The sequence below is a fragment of the Macaca mulatta genome, chromosome 12, assembly GCF_049350105.2.
Source record: "Macaca mulatta isolate MMU2019108-1 chromosome 12, T2T-MMU8v2.0, whole genome shotgun sequence".
NCBI lineage: Eukaryota > Metazoa > Chordata > Mammalia > Primates > Cercopithecidae > Macaca > Macaca mulatta.
In genome coordinates, this window is record NC_133417.1 from 134,830,590 (window position 1) to 134,853,218 (window position 22,629).

Below are 22,629 nucleotides of genomic sequence, written 5' to 3' on the forward strand. Positions count from 1 at the left end.
TTTTTTTTTTTTTTTGGATTTGATCCTCTAAAATACTTTTAATGTAATATGTAATAAAAAGGGGGAATGAGGATTTAAATGTCACAGAGGTGGGTTGTGAAAACCTACAAAGAATTCTTAACGTTGACATTTTGCAGTTGGGAATTTCCTTCACGTGGCATTAGGAAATGGCAGAATCACTTTTACATAGGAACAAAATTTAACCAGTCAAGTGACAACCTTGTGGTCATCGTGGTTGCAAGAAGCTATGGCGTGGTCCAATCTCTCTAGAAGCTTACAGTTTAATTAAACATATAAAATCATCATGCCAAAAAAAGTTGGTTGGCGGGGAATGGAGAACATTCTGATGCTACTTTGTGTGACACTGGCTGTCAATGTGATTAGCAGAAAGAAATGTGAGACGCATGACTGGTAAAGCAAAGATTTTATAAAAGAAGGGGAAGGGAGTCAGAGTGGGGAGAAACAATGCCAGCTGTACAGAGAAGAACCAGTGGGAAACCCACAGAGCTGAGTTAGGGGAACAGCTAGGAAGGCTGGCCAGCAAGCCAAACCACAGGGTTCAGAGGCAGGAAAGACACAGCCCCAATCTGGGCTGGCCTTGGTATCTAAGAACAGGTCATGGTCCAAGGCAGAACTACTGGGACTATCATGAAATCAGGGTCCAGACCACAGAGAGGGGAACCTGCCACAGATGCAGCAGCTAGTCAGGGTAAGAGTCATGAAGCTGGGACTGTGCGCAGTGGGACTTTATGCATAAGGAAATCAGGTTTTGCTCTAGGAAGCTGGAGGAAGCTTAGTGTCTATGCATTTAGAGGAGAATATTCCAGTTCAATGTACAACCAAGGGTCCAGGGACCCCAGGAAACTTGATTTGAATGGTAAGATATACATGGGAACTCCCTCCACCAATAAAAGCTAATAAAGTACTGCAGGCTTGTTTGAGAATTGGCCAGAGACTAGAGGTTTCATGTAACTGGGCAGGTCTGGAGAATACAGGACCTGACATGAGAATGAAAGGGGCGGTGATAGAAAATGGGCAATTCTAGAAGGGTGGATCGGCCGGGTGCCGTGGTTCATGCTTGTAATCCCAGCACTTTGGGAGGCTGAGGCAGGCGGATCATTTGAGGTCAGGACCCCATCTCTACTAAAGATACAAAAATTAGCTGGGCATGGTGGTGGGAGCCTGTAATCCCAGCTACTCAGGAGGCTGAGGCAGGAGAATCACTTGAGCCCTGGAGGCAGAGGCTACAGTGAGCAGAGATCACGCCATTGCTCTCCAGCACGGGCAACAAAGAGAGATGCTGTCTCAAAAGAAAAAAACAAACAAACAAACAAACATATAAGTGTGGATAAAGCAGATATGCCCTGCCTGAGTTTTCTGATCCAAAGGAGAATATTCCAGGGAGAACAACTTGTTAGAATATTCCAGGGTGCCAGTGTGCTAGTAAGAATTTACATTCAGTAAAGATGGATTACAAAAGATGAGTTAATGCATTTTAGAGAATCAACCCAGCTTCACTGCATCAGAGCTGGGACACAAAGATCCTGAAAAATATATAATCAATAAAGATACTATCAAGTTAAAAAATATTCCAAAAATTTAAGTGTCCTGCCGACTATCTTATTTCTTTATATCTTAACTTACTCTATAAGATCTGAGAGGCTCACGGAAATACGTAAGATTAAAGAGTGAAATTCAACTTAAGTGAATATTAGAGGCAGAGAAAATCTCACCTAAAGTCAGAGTGTACAGAAAAGAGACACGCAGACCCTCAGCTCTTCACAGTACCAAGAGGTGAATTACTAGTTTGGTTCTGCATCTCCCCGTGGGCTTTTCTGACAACAGAAAAACGTATGCTAAGGATCTTTCACTACCTATGGGAGTCCTTTCTTCTGACATGTCCTGGTTGGTCACTCACCCTGTCTCCTCCCATCTCTTCCCTGTAACCCTGAGTCTTCCACAGGGAGCCAGGTCCTGGCTGCTCCACATGGCCAGGAAGCAGTCACAGGAGCTGGTAGTCAGACAGTAGCAAGACGGAACAGGAGGGCAATTAGGGAGTGGCAGGATCTGGCCTTTTAATCTCTGGATTCCTTTTAATTCCTGAGCAGGAAACAAAAGGATTCGTCAAGAAATGGCTGAGACAAAGGAATACACATCTAGAGACTTGATGCCTAAATTGCTAACACAGACACACACAGAAAATTAACACTGGCCACCATTCCTGGCTTCAGGAAGCCCTCCAGCCAAGCTGAGATGTTAGCAACATTCCCCACTCCTACTTTTCTACTGAAACTTTCCCCGCTTTTCAATACTGCCAGCAGCCCTTACCCCAGCTAATATAGTCCCAGTGGTGTCCCCTGCCTTTCAGGAAGACATTCTCCAAAATCACTCTCTGTCAAATTTACAGAATGAGGTACTCCAGCTCCAGTTGCTTTTGAGACTTCCGTTTTAAAGGACTAGGCTTATAGGAATAGTTTACCCAGAAGGGAGGGAAGCAGAGTTCAAGAATAAGAAAACAGAGCTTTACTAAGGAATTCCAAAGGACTACCTGGAAATTCACATCGAAGACTAGAAGATCCCTCTTTTTCCTAAGATAAACAGAGAACTCAAGAAATATCATCCACACCTTGAGCCCTACCTTTACATAAATGTGTTCATATCCAAGATAAGAGGCGGCTGGGTGGAGGCAGGTGCCATATTCAAAGGTTCTGTTACATGCTTGTTGAAATGTAACTCATCCAGTTGTGATGGCCACTAGTCCATTTCTAGCACTGTTATCAAATGATCTTATTAGCACAGACTACTGTGCCATCAAAATGCCCCCCCACACACACACACACACACACACTGCCCTTTGTACATCCAAGGAGAATACTGGCCTGCCTTCCCTCCCTCTGGCAGAGTTAGCTGCTCCTTCCTCTGAATCCCATGGCCACTTATATACAACCCTGTCTTGGGCACTTGTCTAAGCTTCTGCTGCCCCATTCACTCAGAGACCACACCTAAATCATCTTTGCATGTCCAGACTACCACAGTGCTTGGAAAATGAGAGGCATGCAATGCATCTTTTCTAAACTAATACAGAACTGAATATTTCCCACAGCTCTGCTGCTTACAGATATAAATAAATAATTTAAGTTCCTCAATATGGAGACTTAGGAAGCAAGTACATCTGTCAAAGGAAATATGACTGGATGAGCAGAGAATGCTGAAAAACATACATCCTCCCACAGGTAGCTTTAAGTGGTGCTCTACAATTTTTAGGGACTCGGATATCTTTGAGAATCCAATGAGGTTTTGACTCTCTCCTGAAAAGGATGCACAGATATACCCAAGTACATTTTCAGGAGATTCATGAGATATATGAAGTGGACTTTTGACTCCTATGACTACCTCAAAACCAGAGGCCCACTGAGCCCAAACTAGGAACTTTTGCCTAAGAACAATGGTGTTCGTTGGCTGAGTGTTGACAATTCCATTTTTTTCCCTAAACATAGTATAAACTGTTAGGCTACAAAACACTATATCTCCAAGGAAGCATCACTGTGCCAGTCAGGACAGAGCATTAGGTAAGTCCATAAGCACGAAACCTTGGGGGCTGTGAAGGGCCAGAGCACCAGGACAGTCTCACTACTTTGGTAAAAGAAAAGTCTTATTCCTCCTTATATCTCCCAAAGCACCTAGTTATTCGTGTTTTATTTCTCAAGAGAAAAACAAACAAACAAATAAAGTGAATGCACTGCCGTAGCAACCATTTTCAAAACAAGAATCTTTTCAGGCTAGAAATGTAGAATCAAGGCAACTGAAAGCACTCTCTCTAGAGCTCCCAGGAGGCTCAGAGGAGCCACGGGCAGACTGGGAAACGTTCTAATCCAGTTAAGATGTCGGTTACAAAGACCTGCAATTTGTTGGTTTCCAGGGTTCTGTGGTTAATTTGATGACTATAATCCTGAAGAAATGACCTCAACTCCAGAAAGGGCATTCTTATCAGCCATGGGTTGTACCATTCACACCTTGTGAAGTTACAGCAGATCTAAAGTTATGAGAGAAGCATTTTAGGAGGCCATACATGAAATACCAATGGTCTGGATTAAACAGTAATGTGCACTTATAAGTTAGACATTTTAAAAAATGTACTGAAACTGTAAGAAAGGATGGTACAAATGTGTACCTAATAAACGCGATTGAAAAAATAGTAGGCTATGGGCAGGAGAACAGAATGAAGGAAAAGAAAAAGGCAAATATAGGGAGCTAGAAAGACCACTACAAAGGAACAATGGAGAGAGGAATAGACTGGATCAAAATGAAAATAACTTCAAAGAAGAGAGAAGGGGTAGAATATCAGATGGAGGTAACAACACGAGCCATAAGAAAGAAAAGTGTGCAGGAAAAAAATTGGGGTTTCTCTGAGGCAGGCAGGGAATGTGGATAAAGCAGACAGGCCCTGCCTGAGTTTTCTGATCCAAAGGAGAATATTCCAGGGAGAATAACTGTTAGAATATTCCAGGGTGCCTCTGTGTGTATAAGAATGTAGCAGTTAAAGGAGATCTAAGAATGCACGTTGAACAGAATTTTAACCAGCCATTTGCTTCATAAACCACTCCAGAAGAGGGGGATTTCAGTGAGGCCTTAGAAATGAGTTGTGTTTAGAGGTCTGAGGCTCAGAGAGAACGGGGGTGGGAGACGGTTGCATCCCCAGTGAGGATGGGGCTGGCAGTGAGCTGGAGGGCAGAAGTCCACTGCGCAGAATAGAGGAGAACTATGCCTGAGGGCAGGGGGCAAGATGGGGAAAAGCCTTAAAAGCGGCCCAAAGGGGCTTTCACCAAAGGAAATGGTGACCTTCAGCAGCTTCCTAACACAGAAGCCACACTCCAGAGATCTGGTTTGATCCTCACCCCTGAGATCGGCCATCACATCTAAGCAACAGCCAGTTTAAAAATACATATATATCTCATACTTAAGACAGGCAAGCCATAGCTGTTTCATGGAAATGTGACTAGAGCAATGAATTTGACTCTTCAAAAATACGAAACATCCAGCAAATGAATCATTCAGGACACTAATGAGCGCCTCCGATGCTCCCCGTGAGACAGACAACGTTAAACAAAGGCTAATTTAGATATGTACCCCAATGCGTGGCATCAAGCAAATAACATATTTGGAAGTAACATATTTAGGGAAAACAGGACAGATAATTAAAGAGAGGAGACAGAAGAGTCGAAATGTGGTGGCAACACAGGAGGAAAGAAGTTGAGGCACAGAGAGAAGAACAACACACTTGGTAAAAAGTTCTATCACCTCTTTCTGTCTGCAAAACACTATAAATATTAACAAGGCAGTGGTCATGAAGGAAAACCATGAAGAAATGAACTGTAATAACATGGAAATAAGCCAAATGTAAGTATATTATCTTCATCTGGAATGAGGAACATTAGGCTCCCGGCAATAAACTTTTGAAGAGTATTTGTGTAAATCTGGTGACAGCAACCAAGTTTGTCTCCCAAAGACACAGAAGGGACTCCTCTGCTCTGTTGCATAGAAACAGGAAAATACCTTTGGCCATCAGTTATGTTTATATTTATTTATTTATTTATTATCCAGCTGAATTTAACATTTGCGGTCCTTAGTTATGCATGTGCAAACTATCGAGAGCGAAGGGAAAGCAGGAGACAGTCAATTCCTGAAAGTGCCTCAAACTTCTCTCTAAAAAGCAAGCAGGAGGGACAGAAACACAGCAACATAATTCTGAAACTTTACTCTACCTCTACTGTAGAAGTTTTCTTCCGCCCACCCTAGCATCGGTTTGTTTGTTAAATGAACGCCACTGTACTCTTAAAAATAGCCTGAGCTAAAACGTATTTGGGTCTAGAAAGTCCAGATTGTAAAAGTAAATTGCTTTAATAAGCTCCTTTTTAAAAATAAAACAAAAAGAGCGTTAAACACATGTCAACATAGTGAGCATCAGCCTTCTGCAAAGATTGCAAAAGATACATCTTGTTTCTTAAAGATGAAAAAATTTTGTAAGAGAAGCAGCTGGCGGTGTGGAGGTGGAGCTGATTTATCATGGTTAGGAACCTGGCCATCCCTCCCCAGGAAGAGCTCGGGACAGGACTGCTGGCTACCTTTGAAGAGAATAACACCAAAAGATCGTGATCTCCTTACAAAGCCACATAAAAGACCCAGAAAGCCCTAACTAGAAAATTTAGAAAGATAACAAATTTTCAAAATGAAAAAAAAAATGGTTTATCAAAATAAAGGATGTTACTCAAAATCATTGCCTTCTCCTCATAATCTAAACTATAATTTGGGGAAAAGAATTCCTTAACATAGTTATTAATATATCAAAGTTTTAAAGATTATTCCCCCAAGGAATAATACATTTCATCTAAGATAATTTTTGCCACAAAATTTTTGGTTAGCAAAATGAGCTCAAAATATGTACGAGTTCAAGAGATTTCTTCTATCCCAAAAGAATAAATTTACATTAATACTGGAAAATCCATCTCAATTAATCCCCATCCTCAATCCCAATGTCAGTCTAAGGTCATAGTTATGTTACAACCAAAAGTAGTATAAAATGTGAACTTATATAGACACTCCTCAACTTACAATGAGGTCACATCCCAATAAACCTAGTGTAAACTGAAAATACTGTAAGTCAAAAATGCATGTAATAGACTTGACCTACTGAACCTCACAGCTTAGCCTCACCTAATTTAAATGTGCTCAAAACACTTACATTGACCAGCAGATGGGCAAAATTATCTAACACAAAGCCTATTTTATAATAAACTGTTGAATATCTTATACAACTTATTGAATACTGTACTGAAAGTAAAAAACAGAATAGTTGTACGGGTGCTTGAAATACAGCTTCTATTGAATGTTAACAGCTTTCAAACCATTGTAAAGTCAAAAAGTCATTAAGTGGAACCAGCGTAGGTCAGAGACTGTCTGTATCTCAAATAAGTGTCTTCTGGTAACGTTAAGAACATTTTAAAGAGTAGTGATACTTTATATGTTTTCTTTTAATATTGGCTCCATGTCATACTAAACAGAAAAACTTAAATTCAATATAAAATAAAACTATCAAAATATAGAAACTACGTCCTTTTAGATAAATCTTTACAGCAGATATGATAGCAAATAACAGTTACTTGAAATGCATTGGGGAGTGAAATTTAGCTTTGATTCTTGACAAGACTTTATCGCACAATTTCTGATTATCTGTCATTCATCCTGATAGTCAAACACCAGTCTGAAGTTAAACGCACTCCTCTCTTTGACAAGCCATGTTCATTCCCCAGACAAATTTCTCTTTACCTTCTTTTCACCCAGTAAAATTCCTGCTCCCCCAGCTGGCCTTCCAAAGATTAAAAAAAGACCTTCTCATCTGAACAGGGTCAGTCAAACATAAAATACAATATAAATTATAGAGACCTGAGCACTTTCTTATATCCCTTTATCTTCATTATGATATTTGCATCATATTTTAGAGGGTGAATCTAAATGCATATTTTCCATTTAGCAAAATATTTAGTATTCTCCAGAAAAAAAATAGAGAAAATGCCCGAGGATAATCCTTAACATTTGTCAATTACCCTTTAACCTGACCAACAACCCTGAGAGACAGGTGCTGTTAGGAGGATGCCTACCCCATCCTCCAGGTGAGGATGGTTGCAATATATAGTCAGACAGGAGAAGGAATTAAGAGCAGGATACAAGAAGCTGCTTGGGTGCATTAGACTGGGATGGGTAGATTCTAAACTTGAGCTTGGGCCTTTGAATTGAGATGCAAGATGGAACATTATGTCAGCACACGAAGGGACAAGAGTTCCAAGTTCCAACCCCAAAGGTACTATGTGCTGGATGAGAAACAAAGACAACTGAAAGGACACAGAACACTAAACTAGGGGAAAGGTGGTCCTCTGGGAACTGTCCAAGTGTCCCAGCAAAAGGCAGTGGGTGGGGGAGGGAATACTGAGGGTCTGTCTTTCTGGCGGCCATTTCTATACCAAGACAGAGAAATTAGAAAACAACGAATTGGCCTGTAATCCCAGCACTTTGGGAGGCCAAGGTGGGCGGATCATGAGGTCAGGAGATTGAGACCATCCTGGCCAACATGGTGAAACCCCATCTCTACTAAAATACCAAAAAAAAAAATTTAGCTGGGTGTGGTGGTGCACGCCTGTATTCCTAGCTACTTGGGAGGCTGAGGCAGGGGAATTACATGAACCTGGGAGGCCAAGGTTGCAGTGAGCTGAGATTGCACCATTGCACTCCAGCCTGAGAGACAGAGCGAGACTCTGTCTAAATAAAAACAAGAAGAAGAAAAGAAAACAGCTAATTGGACGTGGTAGTTTGAGAAGGTTAAAACTACAGAAGCAAGTTCAAGAGAGAGTAAAAAGTTAGAAGTGACTGATGCAGGAGGGGTGGCTATGGAGGAGAGGGGCTCCAAAGAGAGCTGTAATCCCATCAGTTACTTCTGAGTTGGAGGCCCTGAAATCACTGCAAGGTGCTGTGCTTGAACTCCCTAAGTCAGGCCAGAATCAAGTGGTAACAAAAGTTATCCTGAGAGATCAACATCCAACACCTCAAGTTGCCCACAATTCCTGGAAAAAGAAGCAGATGAAAGACTCCAGAGGAAAACTGACGGCCAGAGCGTTCAGTACCAAAGATCACACACCTGTGATGCCTTCGCCAGGGCTGGAACACAGTCACTGGATTCCAGAGCCCAAGCCTTTTCCACTTTGAGCCACACTAGAAATATTATGTCAGGGTCAGGCTCGGTGGCTCATGCCTGCAATCCCAACACTTTGGGAGGCCGAGGCGGGCGGATCACCTGCGGTCAGGATTTCGAGACCAACCTGGCCAGGGTGGTGAAACCCCATCTCTACTAAAAATGCAAAATGAGCCGAGTGTGATGATGGGTGCCTGTAGTCCCAGTTGCTCAGGAGGCTAAGGCAGGAGAATCACTTGAACTCGGGAGGCAGTGGTTGCAGTGAGCCGAGATCGCGCCAGTGCACTCCAGCCTAGGTGACTGAGCGAGACTCAGTGAAAAAAAAAAAAAAAAAAAAAAAAAAAGAAATATTATGTTAGAATCCAGTTTTTATTCTAAAACCTTACCAAAGTGGAGGAAATAGCATTGATGGCTAGAATTCAGATTATCTGAGCAAAATTCCCTTCTTACTGTCTCAACACCAAACCAAGGTAGGGTTGAATCAGATGCAGTGTTGAGTAGAAGATTTTGGTAACTCACCAATAAAGTGATTATTCCCCAAGGTGAGCATCTCCTCCAGGAGGACCAGTCCCCCTGAAGCCTGAAGAGGGGTCACACTTCGTCCATCTATGAGGGAGCACTGTTGGAATCCTGTGGCCGTGACCTTCCAGAGCAAAATCAGTGAGGCAGTGGCATCTTGCCGAATCCTGGAAACAGGAATGATGTAAACAGAAAGCTCCTTTCAGAAAAATTCATCTTAGAACCAGTCCTTCAAATTAAAAATGAATATAAAGATGGCATATGCATCTACCAAGATACCAGGAAATCGATGGCATAAACGGATACGCGGGTGTCCAGTATAACTGTGCACACTCCCACTCGTTCACAGCGTACCACAAAATGAGTCACTGGTAACTCACCTTTGAGTAACCACTTTGATGAACAGTAAAAGAGTACATTGAGTTCTCTTTCAGATAAATCCTTCCATAGCCACACAACATAAAGAGTTTTGCTTAAATTTGTCATAAATGTGGACTGCAACCCAACACAGCCACCTGAGTTATGCTGCCAAAATAAGCAAAAGTGTGTCACCCCTCCCCAAACCCCTCCCCACACACACACACACACACACACACACATACACAATCCACCTCCCAATGCTTCAGGCTTCCCCTGGCTCATTTTTGGTTTAAAAAAAAAAAAAACCCACAGAGAATAGGATGTTATAGAAAGCCCATCAACCTCAACCTCAACCCCAACCCCAACCCCAGCTGCCCTCCTGTGCCTTCCTCCTCACAGCCCAATGCTTCAGCTACTAGGAGTTACCCCAACCCAGTTCTTTCTCAGCTCCCAAGCTTTGTCTCCTTCTCCACCTTGGAAATGTGCTCCTAGCCCACATATTACCTCTTCCCAGAGACCCCTGACCACTTGCCAACATCCCAACAGCTGCCCATTCTCCCCAGTGCTCCTGGAGAAGATCACAGTAGACTCTGCAGAGCCGCTCCCCTAGCACAGAGCTCCTGGCATACAGCAGGGGCTCAGTAAAGCTTTGCTACGTGACTAAATTCATGAGGAAATGAAAGTGTAAGGAGCTAGTAACCCCCACAAGTGAATTCAGAGCCCACAGGTCACCCGGCACTCCCATCTCACTTCGTCTGAGTCAGACTCTGCTAATTCTGTCCCGTTCTGCAGCCGAAGGGAGTCTCAGAGAATGGCAGGTTTGTCGAGAGGAAAAAAACAAAAGCATTTAACGAGATAGAAGACCAGAAAATTCGGAAAGGTTTATCAAGGTAAGATAATATGATCTAGACAAGAAAAGGCTGAGAGATGTTTTCATAAGAGTAAAGGAAACTAGAGATCCTGCTCCTAAAACTAGACCAGGACCGCCGGGATTTAAGCTGTCATTTGAGCAGTGAAAGAAACACTTAGGACCGGGGTCCCCCTGCTGGTAGAGCTGGAAGCTGCCTCAGACTCCACCTCTCCCTCCTCTCCCAATGGGGGTGTTCCTCCTGAGCCCAAGGGGTTCCCAAGCAGCTCTTCCCTTGCCAGAGTGAGTTCAAGGCTGTGGGGAGCCAGGGTGCAAGAGCAATGTAACAAAGTCGCTCTTCCAAACATGTTCAGGGACCCCATTGTTTAGAAAGCCAGATAGACAAAAATGGCCATGGATACGTGGAAGAGACCTATAGTGCCTGCAGGCCCCTTAAAAGGGAGCCAATGCATCCACCTGGTTAACCAGGACACATGTTCCCAGTCTTCTAAAAATCCCCAAAGACTGGGCAGCAAATGCCCCTTAGGTTGCATGGAAAGTGTGGGGAGGGCGGCAGTCAATGGCAACAGAGAAGGATGGGCAGTGCAGGGTTATCAGCTGGCCTGAGGCACCCTAATACTGGCCCATATCCCACCCCCAGCTTTGTGCTCCCGGGCACCTGCTGACTTGAGCCTCACATAAAGCACCACACATACCAGGTCTCAGCCAGCACTCCTTCCCTATGCCTCTCCCTCTTCCCCACCGGTGACAATGGACCCTGCCATTTGAAAGAGCTTGAGTTTAAAACAAAACACTCTCTTTGTACGCTTGCTTTTAAAGAGAAAATTGTAAAAATAAATAAGTAAAAATAATCAAAAATAAAGAGAAAATTGTAATATGTAGATTTTAAATTTGGGCCAAATTATGCATCTTAATGTAACTGATCATTCCTTAAAACCTTAAGAGGCCAATAATTTGGGAAGCAAAGCATTTAGGAGACAAGGAATCTGGCTGGGATCTTATCTAAGGCCGCACGGTTTGTCACCTCACACCAGACTCATCCAGTCCAATTTCTCAATTCCACATCTCCAGCTTGACGACCCTCACTGTAATCTCTGAAATCGCTTCCTCTAGTTTTCAAATGGCAGGGGCCACACCTACCCGTGGAATCTGCTCACATTTCTCACTTGACTGGCCACTGACACACCAGGTCCATGGATGGACACAACCCCACATATAGGTCACAGCATCACTCTTAACAGTTTGTAACTCAGAATTATCTTACTTGACTGAGGTGTTCTGTGGCACTTCAAAGGTTACCAGGCGGCCACCCGCAGAGCTATTAGAACTGGCATTCCCACAGGCAATATCTGGGATCACCTGGGAAGGAAAAAAAACTGACATGTGATTGGGGTTGTTTATAGTATAACATAATATGATAAAGCACAATTCCATGCTGAATTTCCTTCATCCCTTTTGATGATGCGGGGGTAGGGCTAGAGAGGAGATGAAGAAATGAAGCCTTACAAACTCAAAAGAAAATGAAATCTCTGTCATTCGATGTTCTGAAATGCAACAGCTTCCCTGAGAGCAATCTACAAATTCCTGGGATTGTTAAAACTGATCAATAGGATATTGCAAGACAGGAAGCAGATGTCACTCCCTGCTCTTTTTCCATTCATTTAACAAGCAGTCATTGACCCTTGCATGATGCCTAACCTGATGGTAACCAGGAGGCCAACTTTAAGGACTAACTTACAAACAGCAGGTAAAAGCCTAATGAGTAGGCAAGTCAGCCTTCAACTTGCAAAGGGCATGTAGTATCAGGCCTGATGACTCCTCTCTGTGCTGGTAGGTCCAGGAGCACATGCTGAGGCTGGGGAGCTTGAACACTGCCTTTCTTTTTCCTTGTAGGCTATACCTTCACTTTTAAATTATTTCCCAAAAGTATTATATGGATGTGTATTTTTTAAAAGAGAAGTTCAACTGGTGGGGGGAGGACTGTGCTCATCAAAAAGCATATTCCAAAACCTTGAGCTATGTCCAGTGAGATACTCCTGGCCAGTTTATGCACTTATTCCTCATGCCACAGTTGCTGTCCTCCCCCATGTCAATGAAAATGAAGCAATATTAAAAGTATTCATCATCACAGAATTAATTGAGAACAATACAGAAACCCTCAGCAATTTCACTCCACAGCCCACACTTAGATATTATTTTCCAGAATGCCCTACAGTGAAATTCTATGGATAAACCCCACCACTGATATTCAAAGATGTGAGTATAACTTGTTAAATTTGTATAACAGATGGCTGTTACCCAAGCCTCTAAGGCTCCAAATAACTTTATGCTTCCAAAGCATCATTACTTCATGGAAAGGGGGTAGTAATATGCCTCCTGGTTTCCATCAGGTTAGGCATACATATTAACATGTCTTCCTCTGGCACTTTAAACCTGCCTCATGAACAGCCTAAGAAATAACCCATGATATAGGAAGACGAGGCATTTCTTTCTTTCTCTCTTTCTTTCTTTTTTTTTTTTTTTTTTTGAGGCGGAGTCTCGCTCTGTCGCCCAGGCTGGAGTGCAGTGGCCGGATCTCAGTTCACTGCAAGCTCCGCCTCCCGGGTTTATGCCATTCTCCTGCCTCAGCCTCCGGAGTAGCTGGGACTACAGGCACCGCCACCTCGCCCGGCTAGTTTTTTGTATTTCTTAGTAGAGACGGGGTTTCACCGTGTTAGCCAGGATGGTCTCGATCTCCTGACCTCGTGATCCGCCCGTCTTGGCCTCCCAAAGTGCTGGGATTACAGGCTTGAGCCACCGCGCCCGGCCTCTTTTTTTTTTTAATTGAGACGGAGTCTGGCTCTGTCACCCAAACTGGAGTGCAGTGGCTGCAATCTCTGCTCACTGCAAGCTCCGCCTCCCGGGTTCACGCCATTCTCCTGCCTCAGCCTCCGGAGTAGCTGGGACTACAGGCGCCCGCCACCACACCTGGCTAATTTTTTGTATTTTTAGTAGAGACAGGGTGTCACCATGTTAGCCAGGATGGTCTCGATCTCCTGACCCCGTGATCCGCCCTCCTCAGCCCCCCAAAGTGCTGGAATTACAGGCGTGAGCCACCGCGCCCAGCAGGAAGACGAGGCATTTCTTTTTACACTTACCAACTGTAAAATAACATGACTTTAAATAAATAGATTGAAATGGCTGGCTGGGGAAAAATTTTCTTTTAAAGGGCACTTCTTTGATAAACTTGAATCAAATCTAGTTCACATTTAAGAACTGAGTCAGCCAGCAAAGAAGTATTAACATCATAACTTCAAAGCATTTATTAAAAGTCTGAAATCAGAACAAGTTCACAGTTTTGTAGGTAAGCTAAAAACATTGCCCTGCAGTCTGAATGTGGCCTTCATAAGCTGTGCGGTAATGCCAAAAAAAAAAAAAAAAAAAAAAGTGGGTCAACTGGTAAGAATTACTCAAGAAAATAAAAGGAGAAATGCTACTATCTGTTTTAAAACAATAAAGGAAATTTCTAGACACATTCCTTGACTCTAATACATGCTATGCAAAAATCTCTGGTTTTTTTTTTTCATTTACACTGTGAAACTTGTAATAATAATATACCGACACAGGTTTATATGGATGTCATACATATAAAGTATAAGATATAGAATGGAATTACACACCCCAATGTCACTTCAAACTCATGGTTTGGATTTGTTCCCCAACTCTTCTAGCCAGCATTTATTTATTTTATGTCAATTTCTAGGAGCCTACTGAAAAGACTTTTGAAGAGCTTGAAGATAAAACAGCCAAACTCAAACTCAGATAGGAGAAGTTCCAACAAACAGACTTTGCTATTGCCAAAATAAATAAAACTTGGAAGTTTCTTTGTCAAATGCATTCTAAAAATATGTCAAAATCATTGATAGCTTCTTTTTTCTAAACCCCACTGAAATACTTCAAGGTACCAAAAATAGAACCTAAATAACAACAGAAAGAAAAAATAGTTGAGCGTTGTGGTCTGCCGTGGTCTGAATGTTTGCGCCCCTCTAAATTCATGAGTGAAATCCTAACCTCCATGATAATGGTATTAAGATGTGGGGCCTTTGAGAGGTGGTCAGGTTAGGAGGGCACAGGGCTGGCAAATGAGATCAGTGCCCTTGTAAAAGACCTGAAAGAGCTCCAAAGCGCCTTCCACCATGTGAGATTACAGTGAGAAGATGCGGGCTGTGAAGAAGCAGGCCCTCATCAGATTCTGAATCTGCCTTGATCGTGGACTTCCTAGTCTCCAAAGCTGTGAGAAATACATGTCTGTGATATGGTTTGGATATGTGTCTTCATATCTCATATGGAAATGTGATCTCCAATGTGGGAGGTGGGGTCTGGTAGGAGATGTTTGGGCCATGGGGGCAGATTCCTCATGAAAGACAGCACCGTCCCCTTGGTGATAAGTGAGTTCATGTGAGATTGGATTGTTTTCTGGGACGTCTCCCTTCTCTCTCTTGCCCTCACTCTCACCACGTGACACACTGGCTCCCCTTTGCCTTCCGCCATGATTGTAAGCTTCCAGAGGCTCACCACAAGCAGATGCTAGTGCCATGCTTTATGTACAGCCTAAAGAACAATGAGCCAAGAAATCCCTTTCCTCTATAAATTGCCCAGCCTCATGTATTTCTTCACAGCCACACAAGAATGGACCAATACTGTGTGTTGGTTATAAGCAACCCAGTTTGTGGCGTTTTTGTGACAGCAGCTTTAACAGACTAAGACACACCCCCAGGAAGGAAAATAAGGTCAGCAATGGAGGATCCTATGACATGTTCCTTTACATGGCTACACTGAGCTGTCTGCCCCAAAATCTAAGGTTATCTCACCGAAATACATGTGGATACCATTCCAAAAAATAATTTGATTCATTTTTTTGTTTACTCTTTTTATACGTACAAAACCATCGTACACACAAATGCAGACAGGAATAAGTTTAGGGACATATTTTGCTCGTGATTTAACTTAAAATGTTTTCAATTTTCATTGCTGATACTAGAACCACTGGAATCACTTTAAGATTTCTGGTTCCTAATGTAAAAATGTACACGATAGAACGTTCTCACCTCCACTTGATCCCATTTCATTTCTACAACTTTCTGCCCTGTTTTCGGCTGCCAGGTAGGCAATGTCACGGTTGCCTGAGAGTGCGGCAGGATTTTGTCAGGCTCCTGAGTAGGGGGGACAGGCTGAAGCTGTCTGGGTGCCATGGATTCGGTCCAGCCAGTGGCTGGGAGACTGGGAAGTGCCTGTTCACAGTTGGGACCTTCATAGCCTTCATTGCAAATGCAGAGGTAGCCATCGCTGCTGCTGCTGCTGCTGCTGCTGCTGCTGCTGCTGCTGCTGCTGCTGCTGCTACAGTTGCCATGGTGACAAGGGTTGCTGGCACAAGGATCTGCAACAAGCTGAAATGAGACCATAAATGGGTCAATTATTCCCTCATAAGAAAAGTGGTGCCATCGCTGGGAAATTAGCTCTGTGTCTCAGAGCGACTGCTCTAATGGAAACGCTGTTCCTGTGGAATATACGTCTTAACTACTTGTGCTGTTACAGGGAGATGTTCACCAAGGTCATCCCAACGTTAACCTTACCACAAATAAGAGGCACCCAGCAAGAAAATACAAAGCGGAGAGCAGCCTCCTCGAAACCCAGAACGCCCAATAATGTTGATTTCAGGAACCAATTATTTAGAGGAATTTTCTAGGGCAAAAATAGTTAAAACTCATTAGGAAGATACCAACTTTGACATTTTCAGCTGCGAAATGATATTAGGAATCTAAATTGGAATCTCCTTTTCCACGTTCTGCACCTTTGCAAGGTTTCCTCATGAGAAAAGACTGCCCACTTTATCTGCCCTGCAGATGCGCTTACCTGTATCTCTTAGTTTCCTAACTGGTCAACACTACTTTTTAAGGTGATACTGTACTATTTAATTAAAGACTTCCAAAATGATCAGTTTGCATGACAGTTGCTGGCTAGAAGAGACTGTGGTGGGGACTTAAGCAGAATTTTATGAAATTTTTTATCTCATTATTTTGGAGGGTGATTACAGAGAAATGTGACCCCATCCCTCGCCAGATATGGAAGATGAGAACTCAGTTATATGTGTTTAAATTATGTTCGAGGTCTGGGGAAAGTGTTTATCTGAGAGTCCTTCGCTGTTGACCTCTGAATGGCCATTTGTTGGTAGTCGGAGACACGCTACAAAACGATGTGAAAAAACCACCTGCTCCTCTTGAGATAGCGCAAGGGTTCAGTCATGTTCTCAGCACCGATTCAATTATGATTTGTTTCTGTGATAAAGAGAAAATCAGATCTCTAGCTGATATACCCCTGGCTGCTCAGGGCTGACTGCAAAATAGAATTCCGTACAGAATAAACGTCAGAGAAATGGGACCCTCACTCTCCTGTTAAAGTGAGTTCACACACTTCAACATACATGGAGAGAACTCTGCATGGCAAATCAGCTACTCGTTCTGCTAATCATTCCCATCAAGCAACTTCCAACAGACTCCTTAAGGAATATTAAGGGATTTGGGCTTGAATCAAATGAAGCTTCAAAAATACCACATTAATTCTATGCTCTCACTTGGCAATTCCTTCACAGAAGCTCAGATCAGAGTCAATGGATTTGTGTCTGAAGAGAATATTTCAACTGTCAATAATTAATTTACAGTATTTACAATCTATCAACTCAAAGTAAAATCCAAACTCCTTCTTCGGCAGACAAAGCTCTTTTTGGTCAGGCCCCTTCCTCTCCTCCCACAAACCTTCCTCCTCCCTTGTAGCCTCCCGTCCTCACCTTGTCTCTCTCCCTGGACTATACCAAGTTGATTGCCACCTCAGGCCCTTTGCACCTGCTGGACCCCCTGCCTGGAACACTTTTTCTCCAGACGTTGCATGGCTTCTCTTCCTCATTTCATTCCATCCTCTACTCAAATGCTCCTTCTAGCAGAAGCCTTCCCTCACTGTGAAATCTAAAGTAGTCTCTTCTTGACCCCTCTCCTGCAAAAATGTGAGCTGCATGAATTCAGAGATTTTATCTACTGTGTTCACTGCTCTATTCCCAGCCTGTCCAGGAACATAGGCTATATGATGGGACTTTTTAAAAAATTGTTGGAAAAAGTAGACACGATAGATTGATCAACATTTGGAAGGCAACACGTGAAAAGGGAGGGATGTGAACTTCTTGTTTAGTCACGATGCTGTTATCTTGTTTCTGATTTATTTTTAGGAAGGCCTTGTGGAATGGCTGTCACCTCAAGAATTATGCAACCAGAAGAATTTTATTCACTTGAACAAAGGAGACATTCAAAGCCATGTTTCTGAAATCAACTTTTAAAACATCTGAGGTTGATGTAGTCACAAATAAGAATTTCAATACATGCATTATAAAGGCAGAAATACATTTAAACCACAAGGGATCAATGCAAAACTTAATTCTGAAAGTCCAAACCTCCATTGTGCAGCTTAGAGAATGACATTACTAAGGCAAGGACCACCTATCTGGTGGCCTGAGAGGCCTCACAGCTTCAGCTCCATTGCCACAGCCCACAGCTGACAACCACCAGTCCTCAGAGAGGCAGGGGCCTCCTCAGAAGGAGAGCCAAGCACAGCAGAAGTCCACATTCCTTCAGAGAAATCAGTCAAGCACATGTACGCACCCTTCCCACGGTAACAGGCATGACACCTACCCTCCCCAAGAGAGCCGTTTAGAGTTTTCAAAGAACATAGAGTAGCTTCTCTTCACACCAACATTGAAATGGAGAAGGATTTTCTGAACCCGTATCACTTCGAGAAAAAGAAGAGCAGAGGGCCGGGTGCGGTGGCTCGCGCCTGTAATCCCAGCACTTTGAGAGGCCAAGGCAAGCGGATCACGAGGTGAGGAGTTCAAGACCAGCCCGGCCAACATGGCAAAGCCTCATCTCTACTCAAAATACAAAACTTAGCCGGGCGTGGTGGTGGGCACCTGTAATCCTAGCTACTAGAAAGGCTAAGGCGGGAGAATCACTTGAACCTGGGAAGCGGAGGTTGCAGTAAGCCAAGATTGTGCCACTGCACTCCAGCCTGGGCAACAGAACAAGACTTCACCTCAAAAAAAAAAAAAAGAACAGGCAGAGGAGTTGAATGACCTCTCACAGCTACCATACTAGCAGACCATGTCTTCTGATTTTCAGCCAAGAGTTCTTTCCATAACATAGCACCACAACTTTGATATCATCTTATTATCATGCTAAAAAAAAATTACTGTAGAGAAGGCAGAAGATAAGGGTTATATTTTTGTAAGCAACAGAAAACAAGTAGGTATTAAATGTAGGCCAATTAAGATTACCTGAATGCTTTTTTTAGAAAAATGTATGATAATGGTAATACTCAATGAACACTGATTGAGGACTTACTATGACAAGAACTGTACCAGGTCTGGGTATAAAATGCTGTTTAAAAAATTTAAAAAAAAAAAAAAACCCTAAATCTGTCCCTAGGGAGTTTACATCTAGTAACCTAGTACAAGCACTAAACGTTTACAACTAGTAACCTAGTACAAGCACTAAAAGCACCGAGTCCTACCTGCTATTCACAATACTTATGTGTGCGCCTGCCATTCTGTTAGGCATTTTACATTTCTTACTTTCGTTCATCCTTACTACAAATCTTTTGGTAAGTACATTTGTATATTTATTATTCTAATTTTATAGTTGAGGTTTAGCAATGTTACGCAAATGACTTTTACCCAGAATAAAAGCCAAAGTATTCACTAATTTTTTTTTTTTTTTTTGAGATGGATTTTCACTCTTGTTGCCCAGGCTGGAGTGCAATAGTGCCATCTTGGCTCACTGCAACCTCTGCCTCCCAGGTTCAAGCAATTCACCTGCCTCAGTCTCCCAAGTAACTGGGATTACAGGCACCCACCACCACACCCGCCTAATTTTTGTATTTTTATTAGAGATGAGGTTTCACCATGTTGACCAAGTTCGTCTCAAACTCCTCACCTCAGGTGATCCACCTGCCTTGGCCTCCCAAAGTGCTGGGATTATAGACATGAGCCACCATGTCCAGCCTGTATGCACCAAGTTTTACAAGCCCTCTGTGATGTGCCTGCCCCATTCTCCCTGACCTCACCTCCCGCCCCGACCTCCCTCACTGGCTCCACACACACTGGCTTGCTCACTGCTCCTCCTATGCTCCAGGCACTCTCCTGTCCCAGGACCTTTGCACCGGTTGTCCCCTCTGCCTGGAATGCCCTGGCTTCTCAAGACTGCTCCTGAGCCACCTTTGAGTCTTTGCTCCAATGCCATCCTCTGATGAGGACCCTATTTAACAGAGCAAGGTCTCTAGCCTCTGACAATGTCAACTCCTCTTTTTTTCTCTTCAATTTTTATTTTAGATTCACTGGGTACATGTGCTGGTTTGCTGCCTGGGTATATTGTGTGATGCTGGTGTTTGACTCCCTTCCTTGCTTTATTTTTTCTAAAATATCCATCATCTTCTCACATAAATTTTAAATTATTTAATACATTCGTTTTTTTCTTCCGCCACTAGAATGTAGGCTTTTTGAGGTCCAATTTCTGTTTTCAGTTTAATTTACTTATGTATCCACAGCCCTAGAACAGTGCCCAGCACATGGGAGCTGCTGGATAAACATTTACTAAATGAATGAATGAGCGAGTGAATGGATGTGAATGATGTTATATACAAGCAGCTGCCAGAGCCTGTGAAGTGTACTGCCTTGTTAAATGCAATCAGGATTCTCAAAGGCCCAGTCTCAGATCTTGAGAACATAAGTCAAAGGGGAGCCTGAAATGTCCCACTGTGGTGTTTTAAAGTAATTAAATAACTTTAAGTCTTCTTTAAAAGGAGTAAAAGCTCTGTCAACCTGAGAGGTAAGACAGAACCAGCACAACCTAGCTGCAGCCTTGATGAGGGCAGGAAGAGTACAGACCGACTTCACAAGTGGCTTTCAACACAGTGAGCCAAGCCACCTTTCTCTGGTCCTCAGGGACCATCTCTGTGAGCTACTTTGTGAAGCTATTCACCCCAGTGGGAAGTGTCAGAGGTGCTGGTTGATGGAGCTGGGTGGCAAAGGGCAGGTCCCGTGGCAATGCTCAATTTGCTACGTCCAGGAGTCAGTCCCATCAGGTAAAGGGATAAAGAGCCAGAAAGAAAATATGATGAGAATCAATAATACCCTAAGTGCTGTTGTCTGAGCTTCATAGATGAGAGGAATGCACAAATAGCATGTGGGCTGAAGAATGAATGACTGACACGGAAGGCCAGGAGAAACACTCTTAGTGAAGAAGAGACGACAAAAGCTAAAAATTAAACAGTCAGTAAAATAAATTTCTACAGGGATTCAAAGCAGTGGATAATGTGATGGAGTGTGCATGCACACACATGTACACACACATGCACAAGCACACATATACATGCACACACATGCACAAGCACACAGACACACACATGCATGCACACACACATATATGCACACACACAGGGTACAAGGCAGAGAATTAAATGCATTGCAGGGTCATTGGGCCCTTTTTAAAAATAATTTTATCCCAATGCTACTTCCTTGGCGTGTATATTAGTTGTTTCATTAACAATGGCAGCTTTCTGCCATTATTTTCTCTAACACTTCAGACTAGTTTTATTTTTTGGGAAAGCTGTTTCAACTCATAACAGCATATATGAGATAAGGTGCAATCATTAACTTTTAAGCAAATCATAAATATTTATCATAAGTCCTATGCTTCTGTATACAGACAATATTTTTTTAAGTTTGTATTTGTATTTTTTCTCATTAAGGAAAAGGTCCTGTTGCAGAGGTCGCTTCGGGTCTTGCATCCCATTAAATCTGAACTATGAGCAGGTAATAACCAAACTGCCAAAATGCATAATGAGACAAAATATCAGAATTAATAGACCTAACTTCGGGAATGCATAAAATGTAATACATTATATTTTCCGAGCTATAATTTCTAGATTCTAATGATGGGGAAAAAATGATTAAGCCTTTGTAATACCAGCTATAATAAAGAGGAAAGAGAAAGCCCATGGGTTAATGGGCTTCTGCTTACAGTGAACCAGCAGGCCCATTTATTAAACGCTGTATGCTTGCTGCATCACATCAATTCATCTGCTTACGCCATATTTTTTCACATCATAGAACTAACCTGAAACTATTTTCCACATTTTATTTTAGACTTTTCAGCGGTGTCAAATAATGCCCACCCTAACCAAGAGCAGCTCGGGGGGAATGGACTGAGTAAAACGGGAGGCCAGACCTGAGCAAGGGTGCCAGCCTCTCCTAGGACTTGTGATTCAAAGGCAGTAGCAGTGTGACGCTTTAGCCATGGCCTGTTTTTCTTCCTTAAACTCTCTCCACCCATGTTTCTGGCAATTCCCATGTCCTCTGCAGCAGACAAACGGAAGGATGAAATGTCAACTTTAAAAGGCATGAAAGAGGCCCATTGATAGGGTCATTAGACATAGTAAGTCAAGCTAATAGGGTTGCTTTGAAGTGTGGACACCTGCATCAGCATTACCTGGATGATGGTGGGGCCTGGGGAGATGCCCAGGTAACTAACTTCCCTTCCATACTAGTTTAGAAAATGTATGGGTTTCAGCCCTGCCTCTTCTGTACTTTTACAGAAAACTCAATATGGCCAATCAGCAATTCATGCAACATTTATCAAGCACCTATGATGTGCCAGGCAGGATGCCCATAAGAGGGGTCAGGAAGATGAATAAAGCCTTATCTGGCCCTTGAAAAGCTCACAGTCCAATCGAAGAGTCAGAGATGTTAACGTGGACTTGCCCTGAGCAGTCAGCTCGTCAATTGCATGCCCTGCTGGTATGCATGTCAGCTATTAGGATCCTTTGTTTGATTGAGGTTACCCACCCCAACACCTTTATATTAAACTACCTTACATTTTTTAATGCTGAGGGAGAGAATGGATTTGATCATAGCAAATAGGAAATGAGATCATGAGCAGGTGTTGGGACCAGCCTCTTTTAGAATGACAGTGGCAGCTTTCAGCAAAACAAAGAGAGCAATTCTGGATGTCTCCACCAGGAAGAGCTGGTCTGGGAGTTTTCCAATGGGAAATGGGAGCCAGCTGAG

At 42.9% G+C, this 22,629-nt stretch overlaps 1 protein-coding gene across 1 annotated transcript in view; it reads right to left on the reverse strand.

The window, feature by feature from the left end:
- DNER (delta/notch like EGF repeat containing) overlaps positions 1–22,629 on the reverse strand; it is a 363,927-nt gene that overhangs the window by 217,506 nt on the left and 123,792 nt on the right. The window contains exons 2-4 of the mRNA XM_015111281.3: positions 15,575–15,913; positions 11,752–11,846; positions 9,260–9,426 (exon numbers count right to left, since the gene is read on the reverse strand). Coding sequence (XP_014966767.3) covers positions 9,260–9,426; positions 11,752–11,846; positions 15,575–15,913 — 601 coding nt within the window. The remainder of the gene's footprint in view (positions 1–9,259; positions 9,427–11,751; positions 11,847–15,574; positions 15,914–22,629) is intronic.